Genomic DNA, 23,675 nt, shown 5'->3' with positions numbered 1-23,675 from the left:
TTTCAAACAAAGTCGTCAAGATATTGCTTAAATATTGATTTCAGCAGCTTTGTTAGTACCACTGCTCCATACTAATATTCATTTGACTTGTAAACAATTATCTTCTATATAATATATGACTTTATAGTATCTTATATATAATATACTACTTTGTAGTATATAGTTAGAAATGTTAATAATACTTCTAACAACATCCGCTCTCAAGCTCTACCAAGCAAGCTTGCATCAATATTACGTATACGCCATGGCGCACCCAGTGAGTAGACGTCGTATGTCTAAGAAATAATCATAGCTACAGGCGAGGTCATGGTTTAAGATATTTAAATAAACTAAAGTGTTAATTCTTCCTTCCTTTAATACCAAAATTTAAAACAAAGAGGTTTGTTACGTACGCTGTGTAGCTCCAAATTAATATGAAATAACATTTCTAAGAAAACAAAACATTCACAAATAAAGTTAAAAGCATTATTAGACGTATTTTATGAAAGTAATACGCTCCGCTATAATATTATGAATATTATATTAATGAATATTTATATAGTGGTTTATATTAATATTACGTATACGCCATGCATCACCAATAATTTGACATAGTAAAGCTAAAAAGAAATATGAATGTATGCTGTCCAAAACACGATTTAAGATTTTTGAATAAATTAAAATAATATATCCTCCTCTATAATAATTGTATCTAAAATAAGTATATAGCCATTTATATTAATATTACCTATACGTCATGTAGTACTATGTGGTGTGAAATAAAATACCGAAAAAATCGGGTTTATCTATAAAAGAGGGTACATTATGAAATTTTTTGATTTAAATTTAATACTAATGCATGCTAATAACACCTCAAAACCTGTATAAATAGACTCACTTCAATGTTACGTATACGCCACATAGTACTATACGGTATGAAATAGTAAATATGAAAAAAAAAAAATGTGAAACTACAGTTGAGAGCATGATTTAAGCTTTCTAAAGACATTTCAATGTAACTAAACTATATTGGTACATAAAATCTATATATCATATATATTGTACACAGGCTCAGATTAATGTCACGTATACGCCCAGTAGTCAATATGGTATAAAACAGTGTACATATAGTATTTAAAAGAAAAAAATAAAAATAAACTTATCTTCCGTTGCACAGCAGCTATAATATAAAGATTATTATTAATTATTATTGAAATCAAAAATTGCACAAATCTAAACAAAATTGTTCAAGCCCCTGGATCGCGAATGTGAGGACCTTATTACTTACAGTTGTCATCGAAATGTATTAATATTTTTTATCATATTCCTTTCCTCAACAATCATGCTTTTCACTCACTGCTAATAGAGAAATTGAGAATTTTTGAAAACACTTTAAATTTGTATGGATTTATTTGGTATTAACAGGCGTTATCGATCTAACCCCAAGACAAGCGTCACCATTTATTACTCAAAAGTAAAATCGGCTTTCAGAAAAGTGTTTCACAAGTTTATATTCACAGTTTTATATATTTCAGCGAATAATAACGGCTTTTGTTGACCTTTTTTTTTTTTTTGTTTTTAATAACATAACGTATATCTACAAATATAACCAAATGCAATCAAAAATATCCACCCACATACCGCGCTGAGCGCCGAAATTTGTTTAATAACAATTTTTACATCACTTTAATAAACCCACTAGTAGCTGGTTCCAAGAAACGCTTTTGTGCTGGCCAACTATTGAGCCCAACCAAAACGCCGCACAAGTGTGTCAAATATAGCATTTATACCAAATATATATTATAAATGTATATAGTTTACTGAAAGCATGGAATTCACAAACATTTGATATTATGCTTGCATTTCGCCACTCGCACAAAGTTTGTTGAAACTTTAATGAAATATCTTTGCTACAATTTGGTGGCCGACCAATGACCGTTGCTCAATTCGTCAGTCGAAAAGTTTACTCAACGCTGAAAAGTGTCCAAAACTTTTGCCGAAAAGTTCAATTTCAGTTTTCACTACCTTTCTCTTGATATTTGTGTTCATACAGCTTGCACTTTTGTGTTCTTACCGCTCAAGTATACACAGCATTTTCTTTGCTACGAATACTTTGCGGCTAAGAAAGTTGGTAAGAAAAATGCCAGCGCAGCAAAGAGCAGCAGTAGAAGAAGAGTTTATGCAATCAGTTGCAGAGTTGATGAATACTGGTTATGAGATCGAAGTTATTTTGTTGAAATGCTTCAGGAAAAGGAAAGTCAATTTTCGAGATAAAGAAAAGCATTAATAATTATATATGTAACAATGTGAAGCTATTTAGGTCAAAGGCTATCTTGTTGTATTTCATCATATATATAGACATGAGTTCAGAAGGGTTTATTTATAGCTTATATAAAAATACGATGTCATTTTGTATATCACTTGCATGATACACTTACTTTATGCAGCTCGTGTTGTGTTTTTAGCAAATAAAGTTCCGCTAGGTGGCGCTGGTGTCGATATTTTTGTAAAAATCGCATTTACGGACAAATTTGATCCACATTTCGCTTATATGTATATTTGCTCTTTGCCAGAAATGAAGTCATCGTATACGTAAAAAAATAGTTATGTCTCAATCTCAACACTTTAGATTAAATGAAGACCGACAAGTAAAGGAAAATTTGTTTACAAATTAACACGACAGATGACGCTGCATTTTAAGTGGTTTACAAAATGATTATGGTCTCATGTCAGCGCAGAATAGATGGAAAATTGCATTAAAAGCATTTTAAGGAAGAGATATTGCTGGCCTCAATGCAATACGATAGGCTAGAAATAGTAAGATCGTTTCGGAGGAACCGTCTTCAGTAAATTGAATACATTAATCATTATTGTTGATATTATCGTTGTTGTTGAGACCTTGCCTAGTTCTACATACTATTACAGTGAATATTTCGACTCAAATTTCTATTATGTCTTTTGTTAGGATAAAGTTTCCGAAAAAGCCGGCTGTCTTGAGAAGTGATGGTGTTCTCATAGTAGTTCAACGCAAATTTCTTCCTCATTTACTATTACTTGCTAATGAGAATTCTATTCTGGACCAACTAGCAATTTGTATCAATGACGTTCTGTTGGTTGTTGTTTTAAAAATCCCTTCTAACAGTTCGCTAGAGTTGTGTACGATGCAAACAAATAATATTTACTCACTAGTTTTAAATAAGTTGAAACACAAAAATATTTGTGTTCTTGGTGACTTTAATCTAAACAATCTTGTCTAGTCTGATTGTTCTTATGGCCTTGGCCTTATTCCCTCTATTTTTTCGTTTTCACAAGTGTTATATCTCATTGTTAGCCTGCTTAGTCTCAATATTATTCAAATTTAGTCTTATTCAAATAGTCTTGTTCTTTTTCCTGACTTTGTCTTTCTCAGTTATAATTTAACATTTAGGTTCCTTTATGATTTTTCTTCCATTACTCCAGCTATCACTCATCATTCTTTTTGCAACTTTGTAAAATCTAGCGTCTTCGGCCGTTCCTTCCGCCGTACGCTGGGTTGATAAGTCGGCATGCACTTCTAATGAAATATAAAATGAAATGAAATTTAACGTGTTTACTGAATTCTTCGAATCAAATTATATATATGCTGAGTTTGAAACTACTTCCACTCTTTCTGTCAATAATTTTCCTTCTACAAATTTTGGCAAACTGTGGCTTTCAGCGAATGATACATCAAAAGCTACTTATGTTGTCAAGCCTTCCTTCAAGTTGGATTTGTATGGGCTGCTGTGTGTACCTGTAAGAAATCGATCTGGATTTGCATCTTCTTACTTCTCTTCAATAACTTTCTGTCTTCTGGTAATTTTCTTACAGACTGGAAATTGACAGTTATTAACCGGATCCTTAAAGGTGGTGGTAAGCGTGTAGTCTCCAATTATAGGCCTATGTATAAAGTCTCTACCATTTCCAAAACAAGTTAACAACTGTTTCGAGTATTGGAAAACACGTGTATTGGAACCAAGTGGGATTACCTTTCGCTCATTGAGTATCTATTCATTGCTAAGCTATAGAATTTTGATGCAAATAACATATTAAAGCATTTCCGATTTCCTCACTCACTGCTTTAAGTACTTGCTTTAGATCAATCTTTTAAAAACAATACTTTATATGTAACAACAATAACAACTTAACTGTGATTTTACTCTGAATACCGACTTCCGTTGGTTTAGCAAACAATATGTGTTATTATTTGTCTGAAATAATGAACTGAGCATACTAAGAATAGACGAAAATCACAGCATATTCAAAATAAATTCAGAAGAAACAAAGCTTTTAAATAAATTTGTGTTCTTGTACACAAAGATATACGATATGAACAAAGGATGATTTTTTTGGAGTAAGAAAATTTCATAGAAATATGATTGTCAAGCAAGAAAGAGTAATAATATGTTGTATAGATTGAATAGAGTGTATTGAGCTTGCCACGAGACATGGTTGTTGCAAGGGAACGCCGCCGAACCACAGTATGACGAGCTGTATCGATGCCCATGGCATACACAAACTAATCCATCAGTTTTTGAGATATTCAGTTAAAATTTTGCACGCCTGCTTTCCTTACAAGCAGCTGCTCACTTTTCCCAACCACCTCCCTGGCATATAGCTGCCATATAAACTGATGAATCAAAATCAAGTTCTTGTACGGAAAACTTTTTTATTTACTTAGGTATCTTGACAAAATTTAGCATAACATACTTCTTTGAGCCACGCTACATTATACAAAGAAATTTCTCAGATCAGACTATCATATGATATAGCTATGTTACAAACTGAACAATCCAAATCAAGTCTTTGTATGAAAAACTTTTTCATTTAATGAGATATCTTGACGAAATTTGGCAGAAATTATTTGCTAGAGCCACGCTTCAATATCTCAAGAAATTTTTCAGATCAGACTATTATATCAAATAGCTGCCATACAAACAGGACAATTAAAAACAAGTCCTTGTATGAAAATATTTTTCATTTGATGAGCTATCTTGACGACATTTGGCAGAAATTATTGCTTAAAAGCGTTACTGCAATATACTAAGAAATTTTCCAGAGCAGACAGCTTTATGATATAGCTGCCATACAAATTGAAGGATCAAAATGAAGTCGCTGTATGAAAAACTTTTTCATTTGGTAAGCTATCTCGGCGAAATTTGGTATGAACTATTACCAAAAGCCACGCTACAATATTCTAAGAAATTTTCTAGATCAGGCTATTATATGATATAGCTGTCATACAAACTGAAGGCTCAAAATGAAGTTCTTGTATGAAAATTTTTTTCACTTTTTAAGGTATCTTGATAAAATTTAACATTAATTATTTATAAGAGCGCTGTAATATATAGATCAATTTTCCGGATCAGTTTATTATATGATATATGTAGCTGCCAAACAAACTGAACAAATCAATATCTTGCAGGTATTGTACGCCGAAGTTAAGGGTTTTTGTTATTTTTACCTATCAAAGTCGATACATTAGTCATCTGCATACTTTTGTTTACCTCTTATTTCATGAAAAATTGCTTTAACTCCAAAAAAGCACCCATTATTTGTATATAATCTTAGAAATGTGTATTTATTTTATTTTCAACTTGTTTAACTTGCATCTTCACGACCAACGTCAGCTATTAATTAGTGAGTATTCATATAAATTATATTCTTCAGTCTTCAATTGAATTTGCTTGTTTGCGTCTGACAGCTTGGCCTGCTTCAATTTGATTAAAATAATTCCATTTTAAAATTAATTGACGCATATGCAACGAACACACATTCGCAAACGTATGTATATATGTGCCACATGTGTGTGTGTGTAGTATATAAATAATTAAGACCATAAGATACATAAAATAAATTGTGTGTGCTGAAAGCAGATTTTTCATAGAGACGAAATTACTGTAGGCACTCAAATTTGGTTTTCCGCACCGCAGGGTGTACACATACACATACACACACAAATACCTGTATATCTATATCTACATATACATATATATATATCTGTCTCTTATACACATCTAGATGTGTATAAGAGACAGGTGTACACATACACATACACACACAAATACCTGTATATCTATATCTACATATACATATATATATATATATCATATATAAGCTTGAAATTAATTAAAACAAGCGAAACATGTGCACACACAGACACATACATTGACAACATAATTATACGCTCTTTACGCACAAACCTTTGACGCTGGCAATTGCAGCACCAGCAGACGCAATTTGTGGTGGGAAAGCTTCTACGTACAACACAAAGTCGAAATTAAGTAATTGACCAGCATGTTGTCCTATTGAGACGTAGAAATATAAATTACTAGCCGTGCGGCAACAACAATAGCAAAAACGTTGTAATTAATAAAAATTCACTCTTCCATTATCGCCCTCCCCACCACCACCACCACCACCAAACTCACAGTGCTGTGACCTTTTTCTTGTTTGTGTTTTTGGCTTTTTTTTTTTTTTTTGTTTTTTTGGTTTCTTGTGAATATTCAATTTGTAGCTTCAGCTGCGCCAACTGACACCTGAACTCTGCTCGGCTGCAAAGCATTCATTTTTGTTAGTGTCGGCCTACTGTGAAAGCGATTGACCCTACGCCATTCGCCCGAGGCGCAAAAAGGGAATTAAGTCTATAATTCATTATTTTCTTTTCACGCGCTTACAGCCACACACACACAAAAACCACTTTCCATGTGAATTAATGCAGGAATTTGTGTGGAAGAGTGGGTGTGTGGGTCTAATACCCGGTGGGAAAATATAATGAAAAGCTGAGCTCTCCTAGATTCTTCAGCAGCTTTCATTATTTCGATATTTTGGCAAATTTTTTAAGCTCTAGACAGGTGGGGTACTCACAACCCGTCGCAAAGCATTGTAAAATCGTAAAATTATAAATTTTTGCACTTGTTTAAAAAAATTGTTGTTGGATTTCATACAAAAATGAGTTTACACATTTACAATTCTCAATGCTATGTTTTCGAATCGTTATAATTTATAACTTTATGAGACTTGTGAAAACCCTAAGGGTGTATTTGGCAAGAAGTTTGCAACTTTCAGAACGAAGCGTCGGAGACCCTATATAATATCATACATGATCAGCATGACGAGCTGAAACGATTTCACCATATCCGTCCGTCCGTGTGCCTGTATATAATCCTCAGTTTTTGAGCAATCGACCTGGAGTCTTTTTCTTTCCAAGGAGCTACTCATTTATCGCATCCGCCGATATATATATATATATATATTTTTTTTTTTTTTTTTTTTTCCAGCATCCTCAATATACACTCCGTGAACATCCCTGTTTGAAGTCACTGTTTGAAGTCATCCCATACCTGCTAGAAACTTGCTACCCTAACGTCGATGGCCCAAAGTTTTCCACATAGTTGATGGACTACCGTAAGACCCCATTTCCGAAGCGAGCTATGACCTGACCATTAGGCCTTCGCTGCTACCTCATACAGGACCTGTTGCTCCACCGGCATCGATACCTCCGACGTCCGGGTCTATTAGTGTCGTGTAAAACGTAGTTGAAGGGAATAGTCACCACAACGTAAGACTTCCTGTTGTAGCGGCAGTACTTTGCCGAGTTGGTCAGGGAAAAATCCGGGTACATTCCGGTTACGGAGACTCGCCAGTTGTGGGAACGATGTAAGACTTCCTTTTTGCTTCTGCCTCATCCCTAGTCAAGCTGATGGTCCATTAAGTATGCTGTCACGCTCATTAGGTCGCTTGCAGGAGAACTGATACTTCGTTCTTTGTGAGTATTTAGTAACCTCAGGTGTTCAGAGTGATATACCAGTTTCTGGAGATTTCTTAATTTCGCAAAAGATCTTACTGTCTTGCCATATATGTGCTTGGTACGATATAAGTTAACATCTTTCCACAACTTGCACCACATCCATGTCACAAATAAATTTTCACTTCAACATCGACATTTGATTTCCTACAGGATATTTCTTTATGCCACCAAATCCGTATAATATCTATTTGAGCAAGCCGTAATCCGCTGATATTCTTGGTATATCATTACCATACATAAGAAGATATCCGCTACCAATATTAGCTCCGTTATTTTATACTACAATTATTTATTACACACAGGGCAGGCATTCGTACCACGCACTAATCACAGCCGAAGAGTGAAAGCGTTGCCACCTACACGTATGTAAGAGTGCCTGCAAATGTTCTATTTTGTGTCTACGCATACGCCCATACCCGAGCATTCACTCGCACATCTATATAAGTATGTATATATCCATAACTGCTCCACCATTGGCATGCTAATGTAGCCACCCATGAGCAACGCGGAGAAAATGGTGTGAAAAGTAATCGAGTGTTGGGTAAAGTGTGCCAGCGCAAAGAGGTTAAACGGTATTTTCATGTATTTTTTTTTTTTTTGTTTCATACACACGTTTTTTCTTGTTTTTGTGCTTCTGTTCGTATATCATGTAGGGGAGAACAAAAAAGAATAATTATTATATCCACATGAACATGCTGAACGAAAATGATTTATTAATTCACACAAGGATTATTCCATGAATAATGATTTGTGTAGATGTGAGACTGAGACTGGCTGTATGTGCAACTTCAGGCACTCTATATATATGCAACATATGTATATATATACTTAATGCATAAGTGTATTATGTGTATATATATAGTGTATATGTCGGAGTCATGCACCTGCTTTCATGAAAGAATTAAGCAATTAGAGATTTTCATATATGCAAATACTAAAAGATGAATTAAAGAATTTCAGAAAATGCTTGTAATAGTATTTTAATATAAAGCGATTTATATAAATACACATTTGGAAATATAATTTGAAATTTTCGTTTGCATATATTAGGGTGCCCGTTATTTCCCAAGTTGATTGTGCTTTACCAAATGCCTTCTCAAGTTTCAGTTTTCCCTCTAAAGCAAGGATCTAACGTAAACGTGCTCTTTTGCTTCAATTTTAAACGTGCTTAAATCATAATGTATATATAAGGCTGTAAAATATACCCTATACACCCCTTTTTGCTCTTTATTCAATGCTTTATAAAAAGCGATAATCTCTTTCCATCTAGACGGCAACTTCATAATACCTCCCTCGTAGATGCCCTCCTCCGCATTTGCCAAGAACTCGGCCAGCCACTTTACACAAGCCTTTTTTGAGTTCAACTCTACACCAAAAAGGATGTTCGCGATGGACAGGAACAGGTGGTCATCACTTGGCACAATGTGCGGGCTATATGGTGTATGTGATAAAACCTAACTTCTGAGCTCCCGTAGCTTCTGACGAGTCATCAACGTAGTTTCTAGCGTTGTTCTGGCGGAACACTAGATTCTTCCTGCGGGCCAATTCTGGACGCTTTTGGTCGATCGCCTGCTTCAAGCGGTTCAGTTGTTCGAGGTAGATGGTAGAATTAAGCGTCTGGTTATATGGGAGCAGCTCATAGTGGATGATTCCCTTCCAATCCCACCAAACACACAGAAAAACCTTCGTGGGCGTCAATTTCGGCTTAGCCACTGTTTGGGAAAATTCACCGAACTTCGACCACTACCGTTTCGTATATATATATATATATATATATATATATACATATATATATATTTTATATATATATAAATGCTATTGTAAATTCAAATATATTTAAATTCAATTTTAAATGTGTGCTAACGTCATTGTATGTATACTAAAAAGCAATTTTTTGATATTTTACTTTAAAAAAGTTAACCAAAAGTTAAAAACAAAATCGAATTCGAATACAACTTCCACTTTCTATAAAAATGATCTCAATGACTTTTTTCATAAAAGCATTACACTAGAAGTTATAAGAGGTTGAAACAATAAATCAAACGACGTGTGCATTCAAACGAGTTATTTATACATTTCATCTTGCTCATACGACATGGTGTACTATATGAATACACTACAATTCATGCACAATTTTAACTGCGTATAACTTTTGAAGCAGTGTTTGTACGAAAAAAAAAATTCTTAAAACCACTTTAATATAACGAAAAAATCGTATATTCGAAGAATTCAAGGTGTTTGGTTTATTTTGTTTTAAAATAAAAACTTTAACGCTAAGAATCGAAAATTCTCATATAAAATACACATATGTATATATATCAAATGGTAATTCAAAACAAACACCTAAATTCTACCTTTAAATTAGCGTGAAAAATAACAAAGAACTGTCAAGAAAATTTTCAAATCTGCCATCAAAAATAATCCTCTGAATCAGACCAATACTTGTCGCGAGCATCATACAATAATTGATAGCGGTTATGTCTTCACTTTAAATACGGAAAACGGTGTGAATAATAAAGTAAATAAAAATGTACGCTCGAAATTTTAAACAATTTGACGAAGAACGAGCATAAGTGGACGTTTATTACGACGATAAAATGCCAAAGGCGCGCGAAAAATTTATTGGAGATCGATTATTTTGACAATAAAATTGGATAGTTTGAGGTTCTTGAGTGTTATATCCTTCCATGAGGAAGTTAAAACATAAGTGGATGCAATGAAAAAAAAATACAAATGAGGCTCTTAGAAATTATATTCTCTCTATTGGAAAACCCGGTAATGGTAACATAAAATAAATTAATTTTTTTTTTTTAAATCTGCAGCGATTTATGATATTTCTGCTTACAATTATAAGTAGAAAAACTGATATCCACCGTAGTGAACTTATATATAGGTATGTTTGTATGTTAAACAAAGTTTGCACTTCAAGATAAATGACAGCATTAATCAGCAATCAATCAAGTCTGCCCAGTTTTTCGACTCGTGCGTTGATTTATGTGCAAATATGAGATATTTTCTTTGATTTGATTTCAACACTTCTTTACTTTGCAAACTACATAAGTAGATATTATATTATGATATTATTTTCAAAATGAATATGTGTGTGTGAGTTGTTGAAGGGAAGGCATCGTTGACTGAAGCATATGATTACTTTTATGAGAACAATATCAGAGAAAAAGTTTCTTTAAGTAAATTATAATGAGAAATCAAAGGAACAATAAGAAGAAAGTTTTTTGATACAAAGGAAATGTGGACCATATATAATAGAACTATAAATTGCAACTTTATGACTTGGAAGTTTAATTGTTCATTTTCAAAGATCGCAACGACAGTGGCCGTGTAGTAGTAACGCTATTTCTGTACCGATCCACTGCAGCTGTATATATTTGGTGAAATATTTAACTTTTTCTTACAACCTAGCTGCCTAGTGCTTCTTCGTTAGACTATTGGGGGTCTTGAAATGTATTCCATTTCAGCCGACTGAAAGCTGGGTATTACCTTTCCCAGGGGCTCATCATTTTCCGCGTGCTTGGCTGAATCCAGTTTTCGAATTTTCGAAAGGTAAGGTCTGAGGTATAGGTACCTTTACAATATTACTAAGCTTCCTTTTCTCTAGAAGTAGAAATTTTTTGTCTGCCCACCATCAGCACTACGTCAAAGGTGTGCTGTGTAGAAAGTGTTTCAACACCTGACTTGTTCCTGTTGGATCCATCGCTTCAAACAACCCTTGAATTGCAGGAGCTGAAAGGTCTGGAGCAGCTTAGGAGAATTGTGTTCGCAGCGGCTAGTATTGGTGCCTTAACTGCTTAATAGTTCATCAGACGGGTTATGAACTTGCTGTTTTGACCAGGAGCTCACTTATCAACTTCTTTCTACCAAAAATTTCGGCCTGAAAGACTGAATTTAAATTATATGATTTAAAACTATATTTTGCGAATGAATTTTTCTTTTTTTCTTTATTAGCGTAGACTAACTGTAACTGGTTACAGCCGAGTTTACACTATCGCGCCAGTCGTTCTTCCTTTTCGTTGTTTGGCACCAAATTTAGATTCCAAGTGTAGACAGGTATTCCTTCACCTAGTATTTCCAATGGTGGAGTCTTCCTCTCTCTTCCTTTGCTTTCTCCGGTGGGCACTGCGTCGAATACTTTCAGAGCTGGAATGTTTTCGTCCATTCGGATTGCATGATCTACCCAGCGTTGCCACTGTCTCTAAACTCGCTGAAATATGTCAATGCCGTTGGATATGCCGTCCAGCTCATTCTTCCATCTTCCAATCATTTCTCTGGAAAACCTGTAACGTCAACTCATTGGTCTTCATCAGTCCTGACAGGAATAATAAGTGACATATAAAGTTTGGTATTTGTCTGTCGAGCGAGGACTTCTCACTTTATCTCTCCTTCTGAATTTAGCTCGCATTCAAACGGATGTTCGTTGGTTACCCAAAGGTACTTGGTCTAAGACCGGAAGCACTGAGCTGCTTGCGTCATATGTGAAAGGATCGTATCTGGCCACTTCCAAGTAAATGGCACTCAGAGAGCTTTCCTCACTTGAGTGAACTTCTACACATGACTCCATCCACCTGCATATGGATTACTACTGCAGAAAACCGATCCAGTTCCTCTTCCTTCATCGTTTGAATCGCTGGTGAATAGAAAAGCAATTTTTTAGGTTTCATTCATGGAGGAGGTCGGAATCAGTGCAGTCTCGAAGGTCCTTTTCTTAATATTAGGTATGTTTTTGAAGCTACAATTTATGTTTATTTCAAGGTACTACATGATGAGCTGACGAAAATCCAAATCACAGTGTCTCGTTTTATAGAAACTCTAAATTTTAAAGACCGTTTAGGTCGAAACTAGACTCCATCACTTCCACACGCACATTAACAGTTGCGACCTTAATAGGAAACTGCAACAATTGCCAACGCTACAGTATACCGTTAAGCAAAGCAGCAGTTATTCAAAAATATTTCAAAGGGCTAATGTCCTTTCAACATCCTGTGCGTCAGCGATGACAACAAACGATGAAGATGACGTTGACTGCAACAGTGACAGCGTGGAAATGTTGATTGTGACAATCACTGAGAGCAACAAACACAAAACACCAACAGCAACAACCAAAGAATAACAATAACAACAACAAAAGTGAAACAAAAGCGTAACAAAAACAACAAAAGTTGCAACCAAAGTTAAAACAAAAGCGCAACGACGAAGTCACCAAACAGCAATGCACGAGCCGCAAATCCCGCCAAGCAACACAATGGATAGCAGCAAGTTGCAACAACAGCGGAAGGAGCAAACATTGCAACCCACGCACCAACGGACCTCGACAGTTAGAACTCGACCGGCATTGTTACATTTGACTATTGCATATGACTACTGACGGTTGTCTGTCGTTGGCTGTCGCTTGTTTGTTGTTTGCCTTTGCTGCCGCCGCTGCTGCACCTCGCCGGAACAATTGCACATTGCTGACAATGAACCGCAACTGATGCGAATTAATGCGAGCATACACACACATACACACACAGAATTGTACATGCCACCATATATAGCGGATCATGCCACAGTAGTTGCAACATGGCCGGCAAGAACGGAAGTTGTTATGCTAGCAGCATGAGCGAAATCGAAAAACCGAGGGATAACAATTTTCACTATACACAAGCAAACAAATTATAGTTTGTGTGTGTGTTTTTGTGTATGTATATGTGTGTGGGCAGGCGCTCATTATCGCCACACGGGCAGTTTGGCTGACGTGCTTCTCGCTGTAGTTGTATGTGAGAGCGGCATTAGGACAACAACTGCAAACATATACACGTACTAACATGCTGATACATATACACAAGCATTTGCACACCCACACACACACACACAATCATATGTCAGCGCATGAGTTGCAATATGAGCTGCACTTGCCACATTCACTGATTTGGTGCACGCCAACTACATGGGAGTACACATTACCGTTACGCAATTACAGCGTTTGCCGTTGAGCTTTATAACCGCAGCATCATCAAGCAAACCATTATTTGTTTAGTTTTCTATTGTTTTTTTTATTTTTTTTTTTTTATTTTTTTTTTTTTTTTTGGTCCAATTCACCACTCGACGGCAGACAATGAGTTGGAAATTTGTATTTTAAAGGTTCGTTAGGCACAATAGACAAATGGAGGGATTGCGTTACGAAATGAAATAGAGGGAATGGATTTAATTAAAATTTATAAAATTCTATACTAAAATTTAAAATATAAAGACAAATATTTCAGTGGTCCCAAGTAGTAAGCAAGCAGTATATACATATAAACCTATTGAAGTTTCTGACCGGAATCTGCAAAGCCAGTGAGCTCACAAGAGAGCACCCCTTATCCCAAATACATAAGTTTGGTAGCGGAATGGATCCCCGTTAACTGCCAGCACTGAATCTACAGATCTCGTGTGAGGTTAGCAATAGTCAGCCAACAACTAGTTTCTGTACGACAACAAGATTTTTCTGATCTAGACCAGAATGCTGACTACTCGACTTGCACAACTGCTCTCTTAGAGTACTAATCAGCAACCCGTTTTAAGGAAACTGTGGAACAGCTTTTCAATCTGCTTAAGTACAGTTGCAAGCGAAAGCACTGCTTTTCATAAAGATCGAAAGAACATCTGGTACTATGAGGACTGTCGTGTCGGAGTGAAGAAAAAGCAGACAGCCTACCTCGCAAAGTTGCGATCGAACGCAACACGGGAGGAGTGGAATAGATGCAGAGAGTTGAAGGGTAAAGTGAGACAAAAAAAAAAAGAAAGCTGGCTGACAGATGTGATGCTCCAAAATCTACGAAAATATGCGGCCATTAACTGAAGTTTCAAGACCGAAGCACTGTAGAATCCAAAGTGGTGATTTAATGGCTGCTGTTCAGAGCATACTGAAGTGACGGAGGGAACACTTCTCCAGTCTGTTAAAAGGTGACGACAGAAAAGATGTTAAATTGCCCGACTATGATGAAGTTCAAAAAGCTTTCATCCGCCTGATAGCAAAGCGGCAATGGACAATGAATTATCGGCCGAACTATTGAAATACGGCAGCGAAGAGCTGCCCAATCCACGAAAAGGAAACACACAATATGTGCTTATTACCATGAGCTAAGCCTCCTCAACAGCACATATAAGGTTCTATCGAGAAAGACTGAAGCCCAACGTCAAGAAACTGATTGGACCGTAATATTGTGACTTTGGGTCTGGCAAATCTACAATCGACCATATTTTCACAATGCGCACATCTTGGAAAAGATGCTCGAAAGGAAGATGGACACACACCAACCTGATCGTCGATTTTTAATTCACTTTAGCCGTTTTTTATTCGCAGAAAACTAATACGGGTAGGTAAGGTGACGTTGATTATGGGCTGGGCTGGGTAAACTGATATTATTATGACATCTCCGAGCCGTTCGATACCAAGCGATGTTTCAGACAAGGACACTCCCTTTGGTGTAACTTCTGCAGTCTATTTCTGATGAAATAAATGCAGAGCTGCAGAGCTAAATAGAGAAAGTACAATCTTTTATGAGAATGAACAGTTGCTGGCAAAGCGAAGCAATCGAATCTGGCAGTGAACGAGGGCAAGACGAAATATCTCCTGTCATCAAAAACAATACCACAGAGTAACTCTTGTCAACCGTTCCCTCTTTGGACTGAGTAGCCAATTGGCTTCTCCCTTATCATACCTATATTGCGTTGGCATGAAAAATTACATCATCTAATAAGTCGACCTTAGTAGTATTCGAGAGAAAATTTTTGCGTTGGCAACGGCGAGTAACGCAGTCAATGGAACGATGAGCTGTACGAGATATACGACGACGGCATTGAAATACTACAGCGAAGCAAGAGATAACGGCTGCGATGGCTAGGTCATGTTGTCCGGATGAAAGATATCGCTCTAGCTTTGAGGATTTTCGATGCAGTACCCGTCCATGGAAGCAGAGGAAGAAGAAGACCTCTACTCTGTTAGAGAGAGCAGCTGAAGAAGGGCTTGGCTATACTTGTAATCTCCAACAACGAAAAGAACGACTGGCGCGCTGTTGTAACCACGTCAGCGGTGTTTACTACAAGAAAGAAGATGCAGAACAAGAAAAATATGTAATCAGACTCCTTTTGTTAGACACCTGATTTGTACCAGAAAGATCGAGTGCTAGTTCCAATTTTCAGCATTAGTCTATAACTCCTTCCTCAACAACAGAATCATGCTTCAATAAACAAATTTGCTATGGTTTTCCATCCTCAATCGAAATTTGAATGCATTTATTTTGGCTAGGGAGGAAGTAGATACTTTCTGCGTCTCCTTGAAGTTTGATTGTATTGGAGCGCAGCTTCAATGACTTCATTATTCATAATACACAGCGCTCATCACTCAAATGTCATAGTTCGACAGCACGTACAGCGACTCATGGAAAATATAGGTCATACTGTGTTCTAGTCAACATAACGGGTCGCGCGCACTCGCTTATATGCAATTACGGCAACAAGGTTTTAGTAACATGTACTGCAATTCTAATATCGTAAGTAATTTACCATACAAAAAATGAAGTAAATGTAGAATTATTATACATAAATGTGTGCATAAATAAGCTCTCTCTCTTCCGTAACTCATTGAGTACTGGAAATTTGTCTGTAGGTAAAAATTTTATTTAGCATTTTCACGAACAATCAAAAATTTATTATGTATGTATGTTTGTGTGTATGGTATGTAGACATTAGTGGCATGCTGTCCGCCCAAAATGACAGACAGTACGACATGGGCGGCTGATAAAAATAGTTGAAAGCAAAGCAAATCATTGGCCATGTCACGTACATAAGCAGCGGCATGTGTTTGTGCCACACACAACTTTGAGCACACAATTCAAATTTCGAAAGCGAAAACTTACTGCGCCGGCACTCAGCATCTGCACTTCGTAGGCAATAAAACATTTTTGCACACAATTTATTTATTTATTTACATTTACAACTGACACAGCAATGACAGCGTCAGCAGCCCACTGACATTGCTATGGGGCAGGCAATTTAAAGTAACAACAGTTACAACAACAACATATGACAAGTAAATGAATGCACGCTATTTGCATTCGCTTGTCGGTCGACGATTGTGGATGGCGAGCCGAAAATTCATGAACAACAAGCAAGCATGAATAGCAATAACAACAAACAACGAAATGCTTTCACAGTAAAATGGAGAAAAAAAAAGCGAACGAGTCTTAAAAGGATTTAAATTTTAGTTACAGAGCTTTGGGCTTGTGGTGAAATGCTGTGTCGGTGTGTGTGTGTTTATATGTTTGTGCGTGGATTTTTGTGAGTGTTATTTTTTGTATAACATAAGGTGAGTGAGGGATGCATGCGTAGTGTAGTACAAGGTGATGTGAACTGAGGGCATATTTTGGATATGTTTATTTTACTTTTATTTACTTTTGCTTTTGAGGCGACTGACGCCTTTTTGTTCCCCAGTATGTATAACTTTAAGATTATTTGCATTTATAGCTAAGTGAGTAGTGTTTTTATGCCTCAAAAATTCCTTAGTTAAGTTTACTTCCTACAGAAGAAAACCGATTAACATCTTCCAAGAAGAAAAAAAATAAAATTTATTTCAAAAGAAGAAAAAAAAATTAACTTCGGCGAAACTGAAGCTAAAATACTCTTCACAAATGCAGTTTTTTTTAGCAAAAAAGTGTATACAAATATTTTTATTCTTACTTTGATCAGACACTTTGAATGGGAGCTTAAAGCTGTAGTGGTACGATCTCCATATATATATATATATATATGTACATCCGCAAATATAAATATAGTAGCAAAGTCTTGGATAATAAGCTGTGCAAAATTTTGGGGATATATCTACTAAAAGAGTTTCCTATACAAGAACTTAATTTTCATCGGTCGGTTTGTATGGCAGCTATATGCTATAGTAGTCCGATCTGAACATTTTCTTCAAATATGGTATGTTTTCCTCCAAAAACAACTCCTGTCAAATTTCGTTAAGATATCTCGTAAATTAAAAAAGTTTTCCATATAAACATTTGAGATGGGTCGGTCAGTTTGCATGGCAGCTATATGCTATAGTAGTCAAATATAAACGATTTCGTCGATATTGCACCGATGTTTTGGAAAATAATTTGTGACAAATTTCTTAAAGACATCTCGTCAAATAAAGAAGATTTTCATATAAGCACTGGATTGCGATTATTCAATTTGTATGGCAGCTATACGCTATAGGGGTACAATCTGAACAATTCCTGGAGGCATAGTAGCGTTTTCTCAGTCAATAAAACCGTACGAAATTTCATCAAGATATCTCGATAAATAAAAAGGTTTTCCCTAGAAGCACTTGAGTCCAATCGGTATGTTTGTATGACAGCTATATGCTAAACTAGTTCGATATTAACAATTTCTTCGGAGATTGTACCAATGAATTGGTAAATAATTTTTGCCAGCCTTGGTGAAGATATCTCATAAATGAAGAAGCTTTTCATACAAGCACTTGATTCCGATGATTCAGTTTGTATGACAGCTTATGACATACTGATCCCATATATGTAGGTATTACCGGCAAGTGAGCACTTTCTTGCTGAAAAAAAGACGGTTGCAAAATCTCAGATCGATATCTCAAAAACCGAAAGGCTAGTTTGCGTATATACAGATGGACTGATAGGTGGACATGGCTAAATCGACTGATCATGCTGATCATTTATCCGTATACTTTATAGAGTGTTCCACGTTTCCTTTAAGGTTTTACAAACATCATGGCAATCTTAATAAACCCTGTTTAGGGTATAACTATAAATCACTGACTAATTTTTTTTAACTCAATCTACTTAAAAACGAGCTATATGCAGAATACACAGTTAAATGACTAACTAACATGCAAACGAAGTCCCTCAAAAGTATTTCATATATACAAGTAGTAAACTTTCGTCATTTCAAAGTAAATGAATATGAGGTATGCTTATAAAAGTAACATAACTGCTACACTCCCTCCTTTCAAATTTTTCATTTATGCCAGTTGCTTATTCGATTCGTCACTGCTCAAAAATTGGCGTATCAAAAGTCTTTCATCAACATACAAAAGACGAACAATACAAATATTATATACTTTCTAATGAGCTTATATGTTGATTGAAATGCTCAAACTGCAGCCAATACACATTTTGTATTTACAATTTTTAATATTTCTCAGAATTAAAATCAAACCGTTGCAAATAAAATAACATTCGTACATGCCTACATATAAGTAGATTACATATAAGTTAGATTGGAAATCTCTCAAATACAAATTTTTGCAGATTTATGAAAGCGCTTAAAACTTCCAAGATTTTTGTCTACTTTGCTGCCTATAATTGCATTTACTAAAATAAATTGAAAAAGAATTTTTAGCTTGTTAATGGGTTTCTCTAAATAAAATGTTTATTTATACGCTCAATGATTTTAGTTCGACGAGTAAGAAAATATTTTTAAATGGGAAACCGAAATTGCTAATCTGTTTAGAAATTTTTGACTTCAACAAAAGAAGGAGTTATACGACTTTTGTACTATTATTTCAATGAAGTGAGTATAAAAATTTTGAATTTGTTATTGTAATATTGATTAGACTCGTTCCTATATTGATCGCCGTATGCTTAAAGAAAAGCTCACATGCCACTGTGAGCAAAGCGGTAATGTGTAGCTTGTAATGCTATCAATGCTTTTTGAATTTTTGCCTCCATCTCCCCTGCTTGACTGGCATGGTCGCTTTACCTATTAGGAAATGTTTAATTAAATTATATTCTGCCCTGTAAAATTATTTTAGGTTCTTACTTTGACTAATTCCGGGCGAATGCTTTCCGTGGTAATAGACCTTCAAAATTCAGAGTTCTATTAGAATTGATCTAAGCGGCGCTAACAGTCCAGACATTATTAGAAATATTATCGCCATGTAGGTAATATTTATAAGATCTCTTAACAGTCTCCGGTATTTTATAATTTATATAGTTGGGAGCTTTTCTCAAATAATCGTTCATAAAACTGAATCATACCATAAACGATCATAAGCGAGTGGCTAAATAGACCGAAGTAAAAGAGATGCGACACTAGAATTCTCGGCATAATAACTCTTAATCCCCAAAAGAATCCTATAGCAGCAAAATGAAATAGATAATTGCCTCGTTTTGTAGAAAAAAAACCGACTGAATAGATAAATAAAGATTCAAAAGAAATATTGTTAATACTTAATATACCAATAAAGGTCCTAAGAAAGAATCCTCTGAATAATGCATCAAATGAGACGCTTATTTTGCATAGTTTTACTTTGGTTTTGCCACTTAGTACTTTTCGAAAAAAATATTATATATAATAAAGTACTACAGAAAGATGAAAGACATTTAATTTTTTTTTTTTTTCAACTTTTAAAACTCGAAAAAGTTGGTTGTTGGGAAGACTCTAAAATAATATCCAAACATTAATTATGGAGAGAGTATATTTTTTTCAAAATTATTTCTAACCCTACTTTTACAACACAGTCCTTACAATATCACTGATCGTGGCTTTTGTGCAACTGTAGCATATATTTAGGATGAAGGAGGAAAAGGCATATAATCTGGGTGATTGTTGAGTATAACAGTTGTACAAAAGAAAAATACTTTGAACACAATTTTAAAATTCTAAATTTATTCTTACCGATCCCCTCAAAGTACTGCATTTGGGCACAATACATTTATACCAACGTTTGTTCAAATCCTCGAAACAGTTGTTAAAGTCAATTTCCGGAATAGCCTTCAATGTAGCGATTCACGTTTAAAGGCTTTATACGGCTTCCCGGAGCGATCGTTTGAGCTTGCTGAGTAGTCAAAAGTCACACGGAGCTAACTCAAACTAAAATTTTGAAAAAAAAAACTAAAGAAGGATCAATATAGTAGGCGACGGTGCATTATATTGATTTAAAAACCAAGAGTTGTCGGCCCTTTGCGGCCTCTTATTACAAATAGTGTCGCGTACACAACACATAACACTCAAATAGTACTACTTGTTGACTGCTTGGCTGGTGGGAAGGCATCCGGAGTGCACCAAACCTTATTAATCGAAGAAAACTGTCAATATTAGCCTGATTTTTGACGCTTTGACGTGTTTTCATCAGCTTTGGCACAACTTTTTAGACAATATTCGGCCGTTTCATCGTCTATTTTAGGATCGTAAGCATTAATTCAAAACTCATTGCCAGTACTAATATGTTTCATGATATCCTGGTAATGGGAAAGCATTGTTTCACAGATGTTTTTCGAAAAAATTTTGCGATTTTGGAAACAATAGTGCTTTCGCTTTTCTTAGGCCAAAATGATCTTTCACATGGTTTTCACTAATCCTTCCGATATTCCCACGATGGCAGTAAGATATCTGACTTTTAATGGCCGATTCTCAAGCCATCAGTTGATATGGATGGCCGTCCTGGACGTGGTATGTCGTCAACTTGCTCGCGGCAAACAACTATCACGGAAGAGATTTTCCAACATTCTGAACGTTTCGGCACCCGAAATTTGATTCCATAAACAGAATTTTATGGAAATTCTTTTTTGAAAAATTTAACACATCGTTAAAATCGCCGAATGCAATTTATATACTTCAGCGTATACCAAACAATGATGCTTATTTGAATCTGTCATTTGGCACAGATATCACTGTAAGTCACATCAAGCTAGAAAAACAATATTTCCAAGAATGAATTTTCGCACGAAATTTTAATTAAAAAGTCTTGTTGTTTTTTACCCAGAGAGGTATAACCTATTAATTGGAATACTATTTGGGCTTAACCTGATTCATACGTTACCACTATTATTTTTTATTTCACCACAGCCCTCTTTTAGGATGAAAAAAAAAAAACAATTTCTTTACTTATCTATAGCTGATTCATTTGACAATTATTGCAGATTTGCAGGATTCATACACTGCTATCACCAAATGTTAAAAAGTATAGGAATAAATTTTATAACTGGTACCTTTTTTGTGCCAAATACATGATTTTGACATTATTCCTCCATTAGTAAAAATCAACATCGATATTTAACGAAGATGAGTGGTTCATTAAATACTCAATTTTATTTGTAGCATACTTCAAGGCACTTAAGCACTATAAACAACGTTGCGAACACTAACAATAACAATATATTATTGATCGAAGATATTATTATAAAAATCAAATATTTATTTCAACACGAAAAGTCTGTTTTAGATACTCATGCAGTGTTATTAAAAATAATATTTTATATTTATTGTACTCATTGAAAAACAAATACATCTAAAACTATATCAATATATAAAAATTTCTATATATGCATATTACAACTAATAGCACTTTATCACTTCACTCTATTTGCAGTATGGACTATACGAGCTTGGGTTGTTGTACGCTGGCTTTTGTGCTGTATCTGAATACCTTGAATGCCGGATTTGTTTACGATGACAGGTGAGTTGCCAACAAATTTTCATTTTCTGTCCTTAAAACCGATATCAACACACGCACACATACACTCCACATGAAATATATGTTTAATGGGCATAAATAGAATGGCTGTTATCTCTTTGCCGGCATGGAAATTTGTAGCTTAGGACTGTAAGCTGCGCAATTCAAAGCATAGCTTTTGTACCAGCCCCACTTTTTATATTTAAATTAATAACTTACTCATAGCAAAATTTGCAAAAACATAACCAAAAAGTGCAAACAAAATAGTGATTTACGACGTCCGAGCCACGCCAAAGCACTTTGTTTAAGCTCTCTTCTAACAACAATCACAACTGATTTGCTGCCTTTTGTTGTGCATTGAATTCCTATTTATTAATTCTAAGCGAATATAAATCTACAACAGCCGAGACAGCAAAAATAAAAGTGACAACCGCACGAGTAAGGCAGCACTAAGTGCGGGTGGAGAAGAATGTTTCATGCTCTCTCAATTCGAAGGTAATGAAAATGCTTGAAACTTTTTCAAGCGTCTATGAAGCGGGTTTTCAAAAATGTTACATAGGAATTTAATATCCAAGATTTAAGGAAAATGTAAAAAAAAAAACGATTTTTATACCCTGAACAGGGTATATTAAGTTTGTCACGAAGTTTGTAATACCCAGAAGGAAGAGTCGGAGACCCTATAAAGTATATATATAAATGATCAGTATGTCGAGCTGAGTCGATTTAGAAATGTCCGTCTGTCTGCCTGTCTGTCTGTATATATACGAACTAGTCCCTCAGTTTTTAAGATATCGTTTTGAAATTTTGCAAACGTCATTTTCTCTTCAAGAAGCTGCTCATTTGTCGGAACTGCCGATATCGGACCACTATATCATATAGCTGCCATACAAACTAAACGATCGGAATCAAGTTCTTGTATGGAAAACTTTTACATTTGACGATATATCTTCACAAAATTGGGTATGAGCTATTGTTTATAGAAATAATGTAATAGCAGAAGAAATTGTTCAGATCGGCTCACTATAGCATATAGCTGCCATACAAGCCGAACGATCAGAATCAAGGGCTTGTATGGAAAAGTTTCGCATTTGACGTCGTATCGTCACGAAATTTGGCATGGATTACTGCTTAAGGTAACAATATAATCTTCAAAAAAATTGTTCAGAACGGATTACTATAGCATATAGCTTTCATACAAACTGAACACATAGTTACTAACAGAAATTCACCTGGGAAGGGTATTTAGCTTCGGTGCAACCGGAGTTAACGTTTTTTCTTGTTTTTGAATAACCTGGTCACGTGACTATTCCATTTGATGAAAATATCCACTCTATCCACGGCCATGTTCCTAGGCATGACCCTAACTATAACAGTTCACTTATTAGAAGAAAGATTGAAGCCTCCGTTGATCGAAATATAGTT

At 35.4% G+C, this 23,675-nt stretch overlaps 1 protein-coding gene across 1 annotated transcript in view; it reads left to right on the top strand.

Moving 5' to 3' along the window:
* LOC108977611 (transmembrane and TPR repeat-containing protein CG4341) overlaps positions 1–23,675 on the top strand; it is a gene marked incomplete at its 5' end in the record, with an annotated part of 222,520 nt that overhangs the window by 143,041 nt on the left and 55,804 nt on the right. Inside the window, 1 exon segment of the mRNA XM_018947377.1 lies at positions 22,170–22,256. Within this exon segment, the coding sequence (XP_018802922.1) occupies positions 22,170–22,256 (87 nt within the window).

This window comes from Bactrocera latifrons, unplaced genomic scaffold (genome assembly GCF_001853355.1).
Source record: "Bactrocera latifrons isolate USDA-ARS-PBARC rearing strain unplaced genomic scaffold, ASM185335v1 scaffold_92, whole genome shotgun sequence".
NCBI classification, from domain to species: domain Eukaryota; kingdom Metazoa; phylum Arthropoda; class Insecta; order Diptera; family Tephritidae; genus Bactrocera; species Bactrocera latifrons.
Note: the sequence above shows the minus strand (reverse complement) of the source record. Positions and strands in the feature narration are given on the sequence as shown.